The sequence below is a fragment of the Cryptomeria japonica genome, chromosome 10 (genome assembly GCF_030272615.1).
Source record: "Cryptomeria japonica chromosome 10, Sugi_1.0, whole genome shotgun sequence".
NCBI classification, from domain to species: Eukaryota; Viridiplantae; Streptophyta; class Pinopsida; order Cupressales; family Cupressaceae; genus Cryptomeria; species Cryptomeria japonica.
The window spans coordinates 858295748-858312283 of record NC_081414.1 but is presented as its reverse complement, the minus strand read 5'-3'; the positions used below and the strand labels follow the sequence as shown (position 1 = coordinate 858312283).

At 36.6% G+C, this 16536-nt stretch overlaps 1 protein-coding gene and 1 long non-coding RNA gene across 2 annotated transcripts in view; both read left to right on the top strand.

Moving 5' to 3' along the window:
* The window catches only part of LOC131049133 (phosphate transporter PHO1 homolog 9), a 135841-nt gene extending 134901 nt beyond the window's left edge, over positions 1-940 (top strand). Inside the window, exons 11-13 of the mRNA XM_057983163.2 lie at positions 170-328; positions 528-806; positions 911-940. Of these exons, the coding sequence (XP_057839146.2) occupies positions 170-328; positions 528-806; positions 911-940 (468 nt within the window). The remainder of the gene's footprint in view (positions 1-169; positions 329-527; positions 807-910) is intronic.
* A 7395-nt stretch (positions 941-8335) lies between these two features.
* LOC131049132 (uncharacterized) lies at positions 8336-14943 on the top strand. Its single transcript, XR_009106667.2, has 3 exons — positions 8336-9014; positions 14485-14621; positions 14804-14943. It is a non-coding gene; the product is annotated as an uncharacterized LOC131049132 (long non-coding RNA).
* Positions 14944-16536: the final 1593 nt, after the last annotated feature.

Below are 16536 nucleotides of genomic sequence, written 5' to 3'. Positions count from 1 at the left end.
GTAGCTCTATGATGTTTTCTTTTAAATATGCCCCTAAGGAATATGCTTTGTAATGCTTCCATTTGTAATGCTTCTAGAGGAGAAAGGATTCTTATTATATTTTCTCAGTACTGTCATCTTTTATTATCTGAAAGGAAAATATAATTGTTTCAGCTTTCATGCTACTCAGGTACAGGCAATAAGGGTTTTTGAGTACTTCATATGCTACTACAGCTCGGGAGACTTTAAAAGAAGACAGACTGATTATTGCACAATCAAAGGAAATAATATGTATACCATCTTCTATTTTATTGTAGCAGTCATCCCTTATTGGATTCGATTTCTTCAGGTTCTCTTCTAGATATATATCTCTCTTTTCTAAAAGCATATGGTATAGGCATACGTTTTCAACATGCCATTATCTTTCGAAGTAATTTCAATTGTTAGGTACTATTTTCTGTGTATTTTACTATAAAAAAAGTGTGATGATCAATGTGCAATTCGTTTATAACATGCAAACTACTTATAGTTTCAAATATGTATTGCAGTGTATGCGGCGCTTGGTTGAAGAAAGTGATGTATTACAAGGATATAATGCTTTAAAGTACTTGTCAACAATTTTGTCTGTTGTAATTAGGACAGCATATGATCAGACAAAACGCCGAAGCTGGAAAATAGCGTCTTTTTTTATGTCATCAATTGCAACAATTGTTAGTACATATTGGGACCTTGTTATTGATTGGGGACTCTTACAGCGCAACTCACAAAATCCTTGGTTAAGGGACAAGCTTCTTATAAAAAATAAAAGTATATATTTTATAGCCATGGTGAGCAAACTCAAACCCTATACAAGTTCACTGACGCTATCCACTTACCTCTATTTATTTACTTAATGAAAATATTGTTATTTCACTGTCATTTTTCATTTCAGGTAACCATTGTAAAGTATTCATTTTTTTAATTTTAATTTTATATAAAATTTAGCATATCAAGATTCCTCAATTATTGCCTGAAGTCTTCCCTAGTTGGTCAAGTCCTTGGCTTCTTCAACCTGAAGGTTGAGAGTCTAAGTCCCTCTCTTGTTGGTCAAGAGCATAAATTCTCTCCCTAATGGGGGAGGGAAGTACTTAATTGTGCAGTTTGCTGCAGTGATTCCTAAGCCTCCTCAACATGGCATTAATGCTCTGTACCTATAAGTTAAGGGAAAGGGAGCCAAGGGCCTTTAGAACTCGATGTCAAAAGGTTGTGGTTAGTATTAGCTATCTTACATTTGAAGCTTGCCTTGCCCTAGGTTTTTTTCTTGAAAAATTTAAATTGTAAAAAAGCAAGGTTTTTTTCTTGAAAAATTTAAATTGTAAAAAAAATTAACTGTGTGGAAAAGTAGATCTTAGATTAGTTGACGAACAGAAGTTTGTGGATGATTATTTTACCATGAGGGGGCTGTTCGTTTCTTTTATCAATAAGTTGAAGGTTATATTGGGGCCCTCACCCATATAAGATTCAAGAAAACTATATTATAATACAACTGCTGTAAATATCCAGACACCAACTACAGCCACCACCAATCTATATAAACCAATCAAATAAACCCTGCACCAACAGGTGCATAGCCTAACTGTCTGAGCCCCAACCCAAAAAACTACAAAAACCATGTTGCACCCCTGCAAAACTCATCTTTGGGACATCATTTTCTTTAATTTTCTGATGTCATCCATCAATATGTCAGGTGCGAGAACTCAGGCTGTTATATTTTGTCCTTGATACCTTTGTTGCACACCTTGTCCTAAGTAAGGTTCATTTTCTTAAAGGATGTTTGGCCCATTGGTCAGGTTGTGCTAGAGGAAAAATGATGAGAAACAGTCTAAGCGAAAGAGATGTCTGGCTAAATGCTTGTGAAGATAGGAAGACAATGTTTTTTTTTATCGGTATGTATATATATATATATATATATTTAAAAACTTTAACATGTGAGGTCCAACTGCACCAACAAAATATTCCATGTCTACCCATTTACCATACTAAAATGTCTGCTATCAGTTAAAAAACACCCTATGAATATCTCCCGCTAGCCTAGATCTAATACAGTCTTCCCAATTTGATATAAACATTACATATTTCTATGGAGTCCAAAATATTAGACTATAAAATATTAAAACCTAATCAACTACTTCAATTTTATCTGGCTAAGAAACCCAGTAATCCTCTGAAAATTTGGTTTTCTTGCCCTTCGCCTTTGGCCCACCTTCCTCCTTAGCTCGCTTCTCCTTATCCTCCTCTTGGATATACTCCTTGATGAACCGAAAACCAATTGCCGCCTCAGCTTGTCAGTCATCTTTGTTTTCATCAGAGTTCCATGTCATAAGATAGAAAGACAATGTTAAAGTGCTCGTGTCTTTGTTTTAGTATTTAGAAGCATAGTTGAAAAACTCAGACTCCACAATAATTCGGTAGGCTCAAATTTTTTTTAAACTTGGGAGTCCGCAAAGATTTCTAACTTAAGAGCTAATTATACATTCTTAGACTTCAATTAAATTTGCTAATTTGGGATGGTACAGGCTAATCTCCACAGAAAATAGCACTCCAATAAATCTTTCAGATCTGCAAAACACAGTATTTTTTCATCAGATTTTTTGTGGTTGAACAGAAATGGGGATGCAAAGCATGAAGATTTAACTCCTGAAAATTTTGCAAAAATCCGTTGTATTTTATGATTTTTGAAAACTGTACTACATGTCGTTTTGTGTGGAGTTTAGCTACTTCCATTTGAAAAGAAGGAATTTTACCATGATGATTGATTCCCTTTTGATTTTATTCCATATAAAAGTTTGTTTTATGGAAGGCAATTAAAATAACTGAGAGGTCAATTCAAACAAATCGTTATCTTAGTGACTCAATGTGAAAATCGTGACATAATGCCAAATAAGTATCAATATTTTTAAGCACCCATTTAGGAATTCAAAAGCTTACAATTGTGGATATCAGAGAATGTTTCACCAGGTTGGAGGAGAAGAAGTTGGATTTCTATATTGATCTTGATGCCAAGTACCATGCAACTGGTGTTGGCACGATCAAGTTTCAGAGGGAGTTTAGCAAACCTCTATTGGTGGAGGACATGTTGTATGTCCCTGGCATGACAAAAAAATTATCTCTATTTCTACTTTGGAGGACAAGGGTTACATCGTGACCTTTGAAGGGGGCAAAGTCTATATGCTTCCTAAGAACTCCAAGGTAGCAAAAGTGATTGGAGTCAAGCATGGCAGCTTGGTTTCGGTTATAGTTTGAGCCAGCACATGCGTTGGTGAGTAGCAGTAGAGGGTTAGGAGAATTGTGGCACAGGAGGATGACTCATCTTCACCATGGAGCACTTAATGTGCTCAAGGAAATAGTGATGAGGTTGCTTGAGATGAAGGTCGAAAAGCATGAGGTGTGCAAGGGCTATGCTCTTGGGAAATATGCCAAGACCAATTTTCCAAGCAGCGACACTAGTTCCAAAGGAATTTTGGATCTTGTATACCCAGATGTGTGTGGACCCATGTCAACAACATCCTTGAATGGGCATGACTATTATGTTACTTTCAGTGATGATTTCTCCAAGAAGACGTGGATATATTTTCTAAACAATAAAGATGAAGTCTTCAATAGGTTCAAAGAGTTTAAGGCTCTCGTGGAGAACTAAACCAGGAGGAAGATTAAGATACTAAGGTCTAATAATGGAGACGAGTATACCTCGAATGCCTTAAAAGATTTATGTTCTCAGGAAGGTATCAAGAAAGAGTTGATGACTCCATACAACCCTCAGCAGAATGGGGTTGCTGAACAAAAAAATAGGGCTATAGTTGGAGCAGCCAAGGCCATGCTTTATGATCAAGATCTGCCTTGGTTTTTATGGGCATAAGCTTGCAATATAGTCGTGTATTTGCAGAATAGGAGCCCACGCAAAATGTTGGGCAAATTGACTCCAGAAGAGGCATTCACAGGGAAGAAACCAGATTTGGAGCACATTCGCATCTTTGGATTCCTTGTGTATTGTCATATTCCCATGGAGAAGAGAACCAAGTTGGAACTATTAATAGTCTTGTCATTGATGTCAAAAGGATGTCTTTGAGACACAAAGTTGATGTGCACCTTCAGTTTGTCATTGATGTCAAAGGATATGTCTTTGAGACACAGAGTTGATGTGCACCTTCAGTTTGTCATTGATGTCAAAGGATATGTCTTTGAGACACAGAGTTGATGAGCACCTTTGGGCAGAACTGACGATTTGTGTGCAAAGGGAAACAGACTACACGGGTAATGGTCTTGACTATTTATCCCACATTGCTAATGTGGTAAGGCCATCGGCTATTTATATAGCCCGACGCAAAGTTGGTAAGTTGAGGTGACATGAAATGTTTGGGCATAGGTTCACAAAGTTATCAAGACAAACTGCAGGTGAAGCCTCTGATTTTACAATGGACCGTTAGGCATTGATCATGAAGTGTTTGGGCGCATGATCACGACGGGTAGGGTTAACTGTCACGATGACCTGTGACCTTGCGATCTAACCATGAACGGTCACAGAAGATGCTACGCTAAAACTTTGCGGCTTGGAGATAACAATGGGAAGTTAGCCCACGAAGTGGCGAGAGACTACCATGTGTCACTCAAATCACACCATCGCAAGAAGTGATGCCATCAAGCAAGGCTTGTGATGAAGCGACCAACTGCCACGTGTTGAGTCGAGGCCCATAGAGCTAGAAGGAATGAAGAAAGTGCAACTTCGCAGGGTTTGCTGATGTAAGCAGATGTCAGGTCACGATGTTGCAACCCATCGCCACGTGTTCTTGATAGTTAAAGTGGAATATGACTCTCTAATGTGACATACAAAAGAAGACTCAAGGAGTTTGAGCAAGCTATAAAATGGTGTGGCACGTAGAACCACCACAGTGGCAGCAACGACCAAATCTTTTGGTCAAATCAAGCAGATCAAGGGACCAGATTTAAAGGATTTAGAGGAACTTGTTTTGGCACGATAACAAGGCATTATGGGAACTTGCACAAGTCAACTTAGACAACTATCTATTAAATGCAATTGGACAGTTACTATATGGGATGGATTCTCTATGTTGTGATGATAATAACAGAGTGCAAACCGACTGAATGAACGATCCTAATACAACATAGGAAAATGTACAGATCATGTTGCATGATTACGATGCAAATTGTAATGTCCCCTTTTTGGAATGAGATGGTTTATGATTAGATTAGCCTATTATTGGCCCTCATAGGCTAAGACAGACGGTTAGAGGGTCCCAATCGGTACTGCAGGAGGCTTATTCCCATTCCGAAGGTCAAAAGTGTACAGGATTGCTCTTCGTTTGGTTCAGTTTGGCCTTCGTTTGACTTTGTTTCACACACTTACTATTTATAGTAAGTTAGAGTTACATAGAGAGGGACCCTTTCTATTTTTAGTAAGGCAGTTACACATATAGAGGATAAAATGGCTGACTACCGGGTGTAGACGAAATTGAGAAATAATGTTTATTTGGGGAGTTATGATTATTTAATTATTAATAAAGTGAACACTTTATTAATAATTAATTATAATAAGGCATTTAATGTTATACTATAAAGTTATTAATATTCCATAAAGAAGGGGTCAATGTATCATTAAAAAGGGGCCAATTGATTATTTAAGTGAGGTACCTAGGCCAAGGGGGTGAAATTAAGTTATAATGCGAACATTAAAAATGTTTAATGAGTTAAAAAAGTGTTTTTTGGAAAAATTTGACCCCCTCTTGGAGAGATTTAAATATACATTGAAGAAGCGAATAAACTCATTCTTGAGCATTTGTTTTGATGAAATTGTCTGAGAGAAGGAAGCCAAGGGTTTCATTCTTCGAGCCATTGGAGAACGGTACATTCTTCAGTGTTGTAGCCATTTGAGTTGGTGAAATATCCAACGAGTTTGGCATCTAGGGGAAGCTTCATTTAGAGGTTCCATTTGTACAAATTGGTGAGAAAATACAAAGATTATTCAAGGGTTTCAAGATTATATGTTTGCAGATCTGAAGATTGTAATGTACCCAACCGCACGGTACTTGAATTTCACCTTTGACAGGTTTTCACTCTCGACAAGATTACACTCTCGGTGTCCTACATCTTCGGCGGGTTTCACTCTCGGCGGAACTACACCTTCGGCAGGTTTTCACTGTCGGTAGGATTACACTCTTGACATACTACACCTTCGGCGAGTGTCATTCTCGACAGAACTACACCTTCAGCAAGTTTTCATTGTCAGTAGGATAAGTATTTCTTGAGCCTTGTGTAATTTGCCAACCATCGAATGTTACTACTCAAATTATGCAACAGAGTTACACGCAATATACTCTTTGGGTATATATATTTATATTAGTTTAGTGCACTAAAAACTCTAGGGACATGTATTTCATCTAGAACTCGATTACAAATGTATCTTCAAATGAAGGCATTATAGATTTGAACCACCAGCAGAACAGGGTGAGGAGGTACTCCCCCTGAAACTGCAAATACAGAATAGGGAGGATCTTGCACCTCCAAAACTGCAACAGAACGGAACTCCAACTAGAATTCGCAAATACAAAGAAAACATCAAATTCACCATGCTTACAACTATGCCAAACTCGACCTTATAAATGGGCTCTGGGAAGTTTCCTGAAGGGTTACAAGTGGGCTGACACCCAAAAGTTTATAACTAACTAATTAATAAAAAGGGCCCGAAAGATATTATTAAGTGAAACCCGTCGAAGGTGTACTACACCGAGAGTGTAATCTTGCCGAGAGTGAAAATCTGTCGAAGGTGAAATTCGGGTACCGTGCGGTTGGGTACATTACAGTGGTATCAGAGCCAAAATCCTGCCAGCCTATGGAATGCTTGGGATGACTACAAAAATGGAAGAAAGGGATAATGAAATTGCTGCTAATAAAATCACCAAGTGGTATAAGAAATATCAAAAGAGGAAGAATCTTCTGACATTTCAAGAATATCTAGTTCTGATAGGAAAAAGTATACCCGTGCATGAGGAGGTTATCAGAATCTTTGATGAATACTCAAGTGAACCTGAGGAGATCAAGGCTACCGAATCCTAATAGGTACTATGTAAGGAAAAGAAAAAGAGGAGTTGGATCCTGAATTAGGAACTCAATCAGAATCAATGAAAGATGAAGACAAGTTCACATTGTAATGTCCCCGACAGTGATTTTTTTAGTGGCTAATATTCGCCAATTGGCTATTTTTTTAAATTTGGAAATCAAAATTTGGCTAATAGTTCAAGTTTTTAAGGTAACCTAAATCGCCACATTTTTACAAAATTTTATCTCAGTCTAATTTAAATTGCTAGAGAATTTATTTTATTAAATTTTTGAACTCAAAGATTCGCCAAAATATTCGATACATGGTTGGATCAGATTCACCAAAATTTTATTATTTATTGTAAAAAATTAAATTAATTCGCCAATAATACATCATAATTATTAGTTATTTTAGGGTTCTACCAGCAATATTTAGTTGCCACCACTAATTCAAAATATAATCTAATGACCATCATTGCATTCCATGAGGTAAATTGTACCTACAAGTTGTAATGCTCATGGGAGTTGAGTTACTTTTCAATTGTTGGCCTCAATAGAAATCAATGGTATAAAAACAATTTTGCCCCGCCTCCCCGAGTACCTCCCCCCCTCCCTGAGTATTACAAATTTTAGGTACATTTTATCTGACGAAATACAAAGAGGGCTATTAGATTAATTTAAATTAATGTTAGTAACTAAATAAAGTAGTGTTTACCCTTTAAACTCATTAATGATTTTCACCTTAAGCATCTACTTTTCTATAAGAATTTATTTTTTTAAATGAAATTATTTGTAATAGTAATTAATGCATATTTGTGTTATTTTCTAAGATTCGCCAAGATTTTCTACTAAAACAATTTGATGTAAAAAAATTCGCTAATAAAATTAATATTTAAAAAAAAATTTGAAAGATTCACCAATAAAAAATATTATTTTTATCCAAAATAAATAAAAATTTGCCAATATTTTATATCTTTCTTTGAGGGGGGGTTTCTTAAAGCTATCACTGGTCCCGATTTTAGTCTTTGGGCTAAAAGGAGGTATAAGGAGAAATTAATTAAATTAATTTCTTATAAAGTCATTAAAATAAATTAATTATTAAAAAGTGACTATATATTTAATTAATTTAATTTAAAAAAGTGATTAAAGTATAAAATTAAAAATAATTAAGAAGTCACTAATAAATAATAAAGTGTAACTACCCTCTTCTTGAAGGAATCTTTTGAGGGGTTATGAAAAGGATAAATAGAGGAGGGTGATGATTGATTAGGCAGACTGGATATTTGGAATTTTGGAGTGGATGAATTGACTGAAGCTTTGCATTAGTTAGGTATCCGAGGACACAAACCTTCAACAGATCGATAGAAGGGTTGGACGAAACCTTAATTCTTCATCTTGCAAGTGGGTTCGTGACGGAATCTACATCAGTGCCAACTTTGTGAAGTCTTCTTCGAGGACTAATTTGCAGCTGAGGGAGGAAGACATTTCAGTCTTTCTTATTTGTGCTTCATTGGTGGCCAAAGGCCAACTCATGCTACGGTTTGGACTGGAGATCATTAGAGACAACTTTGGTGATAAGAATCTTCAACAACTTGGCAGCATAAGAAGCTGATTACATCTCAGAATTCTGAGTTTATTATCAGACATTTTTAGTCATATATTGGGTTTGCCATGGAGATCGACCAGACCTATCAAACCCCACATTTTTGTTCATAACTTTTGATTGAAGACTTAGAATTTTGTGGGTATTGGTGCATTGGATTTGTATTTCCGAGACAATCATTTCCATCACTCATTTGGCACTGAAGACTGCTGATATTATTTTATATTTCACTCAGATCATAACAGGGGCGATTTTGATAGAGGCTTCATTTTGGCACATAGGAGGCACAAAGACAACCGATATTGCTTGTTTCTTCATCTGTACTTCTAGGCGCTTCACTCAGGTTCCATTTGGCGCTTATTTCAATAAGTTTTAATGTTGTTTATGTATGAAATCATGCTGTCTTTGTACTCAGAAAATTCTGAAACTTGTAGTCGAAAGTCAAGAGTCTAGGCCATTTGATAAATATTCTTGTAATCAGTTTAATGCTTCAGTTGCATGGAGAGATAAGGCTGCTTTCTATTTACATGATGTTCTTGAGTTGCATGACAACTGTTTGTCAAAATTACAGTCAACTGTAGGTGTTTAATTTTTATGTTATGGTTCATGTATTTGCATTAGGAAGGTCATAAATGATTGCATATTCATCATAGAAGGTTGTCTTGATGATTAGTAGTTATTTGCAAGTCAATCTTGAAGCATAGATCTAGTAAATGCTATCATGAACAAGTTTGAAGCCTAGTTTCAGTTATAACCGCATAACACACAAGATGAACTAGCTGCCAGAACGCATAACATGCAGAAGTTTCAAGTCTAAAACTACAACAGCAGGTTGTCAATCACTTGTTTGCCAACTGTTTGATATAATTTCAGTCAGCTGTATGTGCACATTTAGTGTGGCAAATTCATCTTTATGCATTGGTTAAAGGCCCATAGTATCAATTAATGCGTTGAGATGTTAATTTCTAAGCATTGTAGTCTTTTGATAAGATATAACAGACTGATATCTTAAAGACCAGCAAGCTGGAAGGCAATCCGTGAAGTGTTTGACAATATTCCTTGTGTCTCATAAGCACATTTTTAGGCATACAAGACCAAGGGATATTACACACATGTTCACCCCAACAGCAGGAGGATATGGACAAGCTAGAGACAACAATTGTCCCTTCAAGTGGAGAACACTTAAACTTTCATGAAGATGTTTGTATGAATTTTGTCAAGCCAACAGTGGTTGATCAACTTCATGGAGATGCGAACTCTAGCAATGCTCCCTTACAGGAGCAATCTCTACAGTTGGTTGAATATGAAGTTTACCCTTTGGTTGGGCATGAGGCGTGCATGATTGTCATCTCTCCTTGTGAGTGGCATCTATATGAAGAAAGCAAGTTGGATTTTGATGAGTTATTCCTCAACTCCGAGCAGGGCAATGTTTATATCAGAGTGGAGCAGCGCAAGCTGATTGGGGATTTGCAGGTGGTGCTTGTAGTCATGGTGCAGCGTCAAGCTTTCAGCGGATACGGCTACCAGCATCCGCGCATGGTCTGGGATCCCAGAGCTTGTGAGATGGCAGATAGTTACGGATTGCTTGAGGGCAAGCAATCTTTGGGCCGAGAGGATTGTAATGTCCCCGATATAATTAAAGAGTTCAATTTAAATAAATTATTGTACAACCCCGTACTTAATAATATCTTTCGGGCCTTTTTTATTAATTAGTTAGTTATAAACTTTTTTGTGTCGGCCCGTTTGTAACCCTTCGGGAAACTTCTCGGAGCCCATTTATAAGGCCAAGTTTGGCATAGTTGTAGGCATGGTAAATTTGATGTTTTCTTTGTATTTGTGAATTCTAGTTGGAGTTTCATTCTGTTGTAGTTTCAGAGGTGCAAGATCCTCCCTATACTGTATTTGCAGTTTTGGTGGGAGTACCTCCTCACCTTATTCTGCTCGTGGTTCGAATTTGTAATGCCTTCATTTGAAGATACATTTGTAATCGAGTTCTAGATGAAATACATGTCCCCAGAGTTTTCAGTGCACCAAACTAATATAAATATATATACCCGAAGAGTATATTGCGTGTAACTCTATTGCATAATTTGAGTAGTAACATTTGATGGTTGGCAAATTATACAAGGCTCAAGAAATACTTTCCCGTCGACAGTGAAAACCTGTCGAAGGTGTTCTGCCGAGAGTGAAACCTGCCGAAGGTGTAGTACACCGAGAGTGTAATTCTGCTGATAGTGAAAACTTGTCGAAGGTGTAATTCTATCGAGAGTGAAACTCGTCGAAGGTGTAGTACACCGAGAGTGTAATCCAGTACGTCGAGAGTGAAAACCTGTCAAAGGTGAAATTCGGGTACCGTGTGGTTGGGTACATTACAAAGATTGTGGAAGATTAAGAGTTAATCATTTGCAAATTAAAATTTATGTTGGGTTGCTACAATGGTGTGAACAGTAAATGCTACAGTAAAACACTACAGTACTTTGGCAATTTGGTGAAATCTACACAAGGCTGTCACACCTGATTGAAGGGATTGCATGAGTTAATGTTGCCAACTCTTCATCGATTGGGGAGGCTTCATAATCAGGTTCTTTCATAGTCACTATGCATTGTAGTGTTATTTTATGAGCAATGAATTGTTATATCAAACCTTACGGAGGCTGTTGTAGATTATCATTTTATATCAAACTTGTGTAGCATTGTGAAATCATTGTAAGGCCAATAGTCTTGGCTGCTCATATCAATACCATCATTGTAATTGAATTGCATCTCAATAACGGAGGGACAGGTTGCATAGTAACTGTTTGATGTAATGTTCATATTGATATGTTTCAAGTCGCATTCCAGTTTACACACCAAGTGTTTGTTATAATTCCAAGTTGTTGTAGGTGCACGTTGGTTAACTAGAATGCATGGAAAGTGTTTGACAAAATGTCAACCAGCTACATATGATGTTTGTATGCATTATTAGTTGGCAAATCTATTCTTGATTCATTGCATTGCATTCATATGTTCAAAGAAGCCAAAAACTAAGGAAAGTTGCATAACACGCAAGTTATTCAGTTTGAAAACTAGAACAACATGTTATCAGACAACTGTTTGTTAATATGTCCTACACTTTCAGTCATATAACAACAGGAAATATTTCACAAATTGTTGTTTGTATGATTTGTGATGTGGTATTGACCGACTTTTTGGAAGCTAATATAGAGTATACAAATATAATGAAAAATGATACAAATCGTGTTGCAATATGAAGAAAGATTGAGGAGTTGTAGAGAAGTGGAACAGAGTGAGAGCTAATATTGTTTTATCAATCTGAGCAGCAGAGATGAAAGTGTGCAAACCAGATGTCTGAAGAGACAGAATAGAACAACAAAGGTTCATTTTAATTCTTTTTTCTTATTTCATCAATATTGTAGTATTGAATGTTGTAAAAGGATTGGTGTCCCAAATTCTGAGTAGGTTACTATAGGGGTTGGTGCTCCTTTGGATTGGTGTCCAGAAAGTCTGGGGGATTGGTGTCTCTTGAAGGTTGGTGCCTTCGAACTAATTGTAAATAGTTGATACATTTGTGAGGCTGGATTTGGACAATAGCTCCAAGCAACATTTTCTCACCCAAATAAACTAGGATGAGAGTTGGGTGTTTTTCCCATCTTGGGTTTTTCACGTATATCCTGGTGTTGTGTGTTGTGGTATTGATCTTCACATTCTTCTACATTATATGGTTAATTACTTATGAGCATTGAAAAGTGATTTTAGAATTGTTAAAGAATACACTGATTCAACACCCCCCCCCCCCCCTTCTTAGTGTATTTGTGGGTTCAACAGGAACCAATTGTAGAGAAGGGCATCCTTGTTGGGTATAGTGATACTTCAAAGGCCTATCGGGTTTACATTCCTGCACTCAAGAAAATAGTTGTTCGCAGAGATGTGAATTTCAAGGAGGAAAGGGCTCTTCAAAAGTTTGGTAGTTTGATAGAGGTTTAGGAGGAGCAAGCACCCAAGGATGAGGCTGCACAAATTCCTCAAACTTCAGTCACACAAGCTAGAGAGAAAAGCAGTCAGGCCAATCAAGTTGATCAAGAGGAGCAACAAAGGATTCATCAACCTCAGACTCTTATCTTAGGGAGGAGGAGAAACAAGGTGGCCGAGTAGACATTGAAAGAGGCCCAGGAGTATGTTGGTGATCCTCAGGATCCAGTTAGATAGAGAAAGGCTCCCAAACATTATTCTGATTATATGGCACTTATGAGTAAATTGATTGAGGTGGAGCCTTGCAGCTTTCAAGAGGCGTCCAATCAATAGGTATGGAGGGATGCCATGGTGGAAGAGTATTCTTCCATCATAAAGAATAACATGTGGGAGGTAGTGCCACGACCCTAAAACAATTCAGTGGTGGGGTCGAGATGGTTGTATAAGATCAAGCATGCTGCAGATGGTAGTGTGGAAAAGTTTAAAGCCCGATTTGTGGCTAAGGGGTTTTCTCATAAGGGATCGACTATGACAAGACCTTTGCTCCTATAGCTAGGTACTCATCTATAAGGGCTATCATTTCTATAGCAGCATAGATGGGTTGGAGGATTCGCTAGATGGATGTGAAGACGACCTTCTTCAATTGAGTGATTGAGGAAGAGATTTACATAGAACAACCAAAGGGTTTTGAGGTGCATGGGAGAGATTCCCATGTGTACAAGGTGAAGAGAGCATTGTATGGGCTCAAGCAGGCTCTCAGGGCATGGTATGCACGTATTGATGGTTACTTGAATAGTGTGGGCTTCACCAAGAGTGAGGCAATTTTAAACCTGTACTATGTTCAAGTGAAGGGCGAGCTTCTCATATTGGTGCTATATGTCGATGACTTGTTTCTTACAAGGTCAAAAAAGCTCATAGCCCACTGCAAGCGGGATCTTGCAGGAGAATTTGAAATGAAGGACTTGGGATTGATGCACTACTCTCTGGGATTGGAGTTGTGGCAGAAAGAGGGAGAGATCTTTCTTGGACAAGGGAAGTATACAATTGATATCCTAAAGCAATTTAGAATGGAAAACTGTAAGCCCATGTCCACACCACTTGTGACCAATTAGAAGAAGATCGATGCTTCTAGATCAGAGGCAGCGGACCCACGGTATTGTAAAAACGAAAAATAACTCAGTATTGACCAAATATCAAGAATAAAATATTTATAACAGTTCCATTCCCATTATATTGATTCATGAAATAAATTTGATAGCCGAGAAAAATGAATCTCTCCCCAAACTGTCATATTTGTAATAGTTCTTCACTCAGCTATCCTCACTGACCAATACCCAAGCTTCATCAAACTTCAAACCAGTCAATGCCCAATACCCATAAATCTGCAGAGTGCATCAATGTTTCTAATACTAATTAATAAAAAATGTTCATTCATCTCCTGTTGTGCATTTGTCACGCTCCATAACAGGTACATCAAGAAACTATTCCAAAATGTACATCAAATAAAAAGAACATAATATTTGTAACGACATAGATGTTGAGGCCTTGTTTTTCTGATGACTTCAGCAATTCTAAACTATATGATATTAAGTACATCTCGTAAATTCAATAAAATTAACTATTGCTAGCCTTACAAATAAATTTTGGGCCATTTTATTTTGAATAAAACATCTCTAATGTATAAATTTGTTTCTTTCCTTGTAAGTTGTCTTAATGGAAATGTTTATAACTAATCTCACAGACCATGCATTAATGAAGTATGTTTCATTCTGTTTGTCTTTAAATATTAAGTTATTTGAGATAGTTAAAACATACACCTATCTAACTAGTGTGCAAAACTGCAGTTTTTAGATGTGCTTCTCAGGTTTGCTTGGGTCCAGTCAGTCATGAATTTCAATATAGCAAGCCTCCATCTAAATGCAACAATTGCAATTTTTGCATGTCTAGAAATCATTCGGCGTGGGATATGGAATTTCTTCAGGTTTCTTAAATACCTTATTTAATGATTCTGTGATTTATAATAATTAACTAATGTTTAAACAATTGTTTAATTGCAATGTGCAAACTATGCATCCAATAATATGACTTTTTTAAAAATCTATTTAACAGGTTGGAAAATGCTATGCGTCTAATAATATGACTTTTTTTCAATCTATTTAACAGGTTGGAAAATGAGCACCTGAACAATGTTGGGAAATATAGAGCATTTAAATCAGTGCCCCTTCCTTTCCAACATGTTGATGATGAAAATGATGAATGACTATTTTCATGGGATTAGATGGGGAGAGCTCACAAGTTATTACTGTAGTCACACAAATCTGTCCATTTTAATTAAATGAACATTTCGTATTTATTTGATTAAAAATCCACTAGCCATCAATTAATTAAATTAATATTTAATTAATTCATCCCCAAACATTCTTCTATTAATTAAATAAATTATTCAATTTATTTTAATTAATTCATTAAAATCAAATTCCCATTAATTAAATAAATAAAATCAATTTATTTAATTAAATCCCCATATTCCTCTTTTAAATAAATTAAATAAAACATTTATTTAAATCATTATCCCCACCCCACTTGCATTTTCCTACAAATGCAACTTGCACACATTATTGAAATAAATGAATTTTTATTTTAATAAAATCCTATTTTCCCTCACCCACCAAATCAACTTGCAAAATCTAATCCCCTTCTAGATTCTTCTAACCCCTTCCTGATTAGCCTAATCCATCCCCTAATTATTGTCACATTCCTAAGCAAAATGGAGTCACTTCTCAAAGACTCCAAAGTCTTTGAAAAACATTTAATGCTTTGTGTGTTCAACAAATCAACCTCCAAAAGTCTTCCAAGACCACTAATGGCTCTTACATGACCATTTATGGCTCTTACATAACCATTTATGGTTATTTCAATCTTGTCTCCCCAAACATTTATTGTCTTGACCATATTCATCCATTTCACATTTGCACAAGAATTTATCCATTGGATAAAAGCTTTATTCTTTGAATAAAGAGTTTATTCATTCAACCAACCTTGACTCAAAATCCCAAAGTCATGTCAGGCATTTAATGCTTATTCCCTCTCCTCTCAACCTATCTCACATTGACACTTGTCATCCTGGGATTGGGTTGAAAGCCCTCACATGGATTTGAAATCATTCAATCCTGACCCTTGTTGAGATTACTCAATCTCAACCATCCATTGCTCCATTTTTCCTATAAATAGAGCCCATTCCTTCATAATCCAGATCCTGAAAACTTGTATGCATTTAGACTATAGACATTTTAGAGAGCATTTTAGCATAAACAATCTAAATCTTGTCTTTTTGGTAAAATACTTCATTTTAGCATTAAAATAGCTTTTTATTTCACATTTAGAGCTATTTCATAAATCTCAATCCTCCATAAGCATCCATAGTGCAAAAAGCTGCTGAGAGCTACACTATTTTGGAACTTGGAGAGGAGAGGAACAAGGGAGAAGAAGCTAGGAGTATGTTAGGAGGTATTTGGAGATGCCTCATCATGTTTGCTTTGATAGTTAAATATGCTTGCATGCTTATAGTCTCTCTCTTGGTATGCCTTTTTAGATTAGTTTTCGATTGATTAACGCTAACTTTTTGTGTGTTTTGTGTTGATTGATCTTGGACTAATCTTGTGCCATTTAGGAGGGCATCATTTGGTGAACCCGACGTGAATCGAACACGCAACCTTCTGATTGATTTTTTTGAAATTAACATTTTTCTTGTTGAAATTGCCACACAGGTCGCGCTTCGGCGCTATTGAACGCGTTTTAGCGCTATTGAAAAATTTCTTTTAGCGCTATTGACCCTAAAGTAGCGCTATTGAAAATGTTTCAGCGCTATTAACAACATTCCAGCGCTATTGTCACCG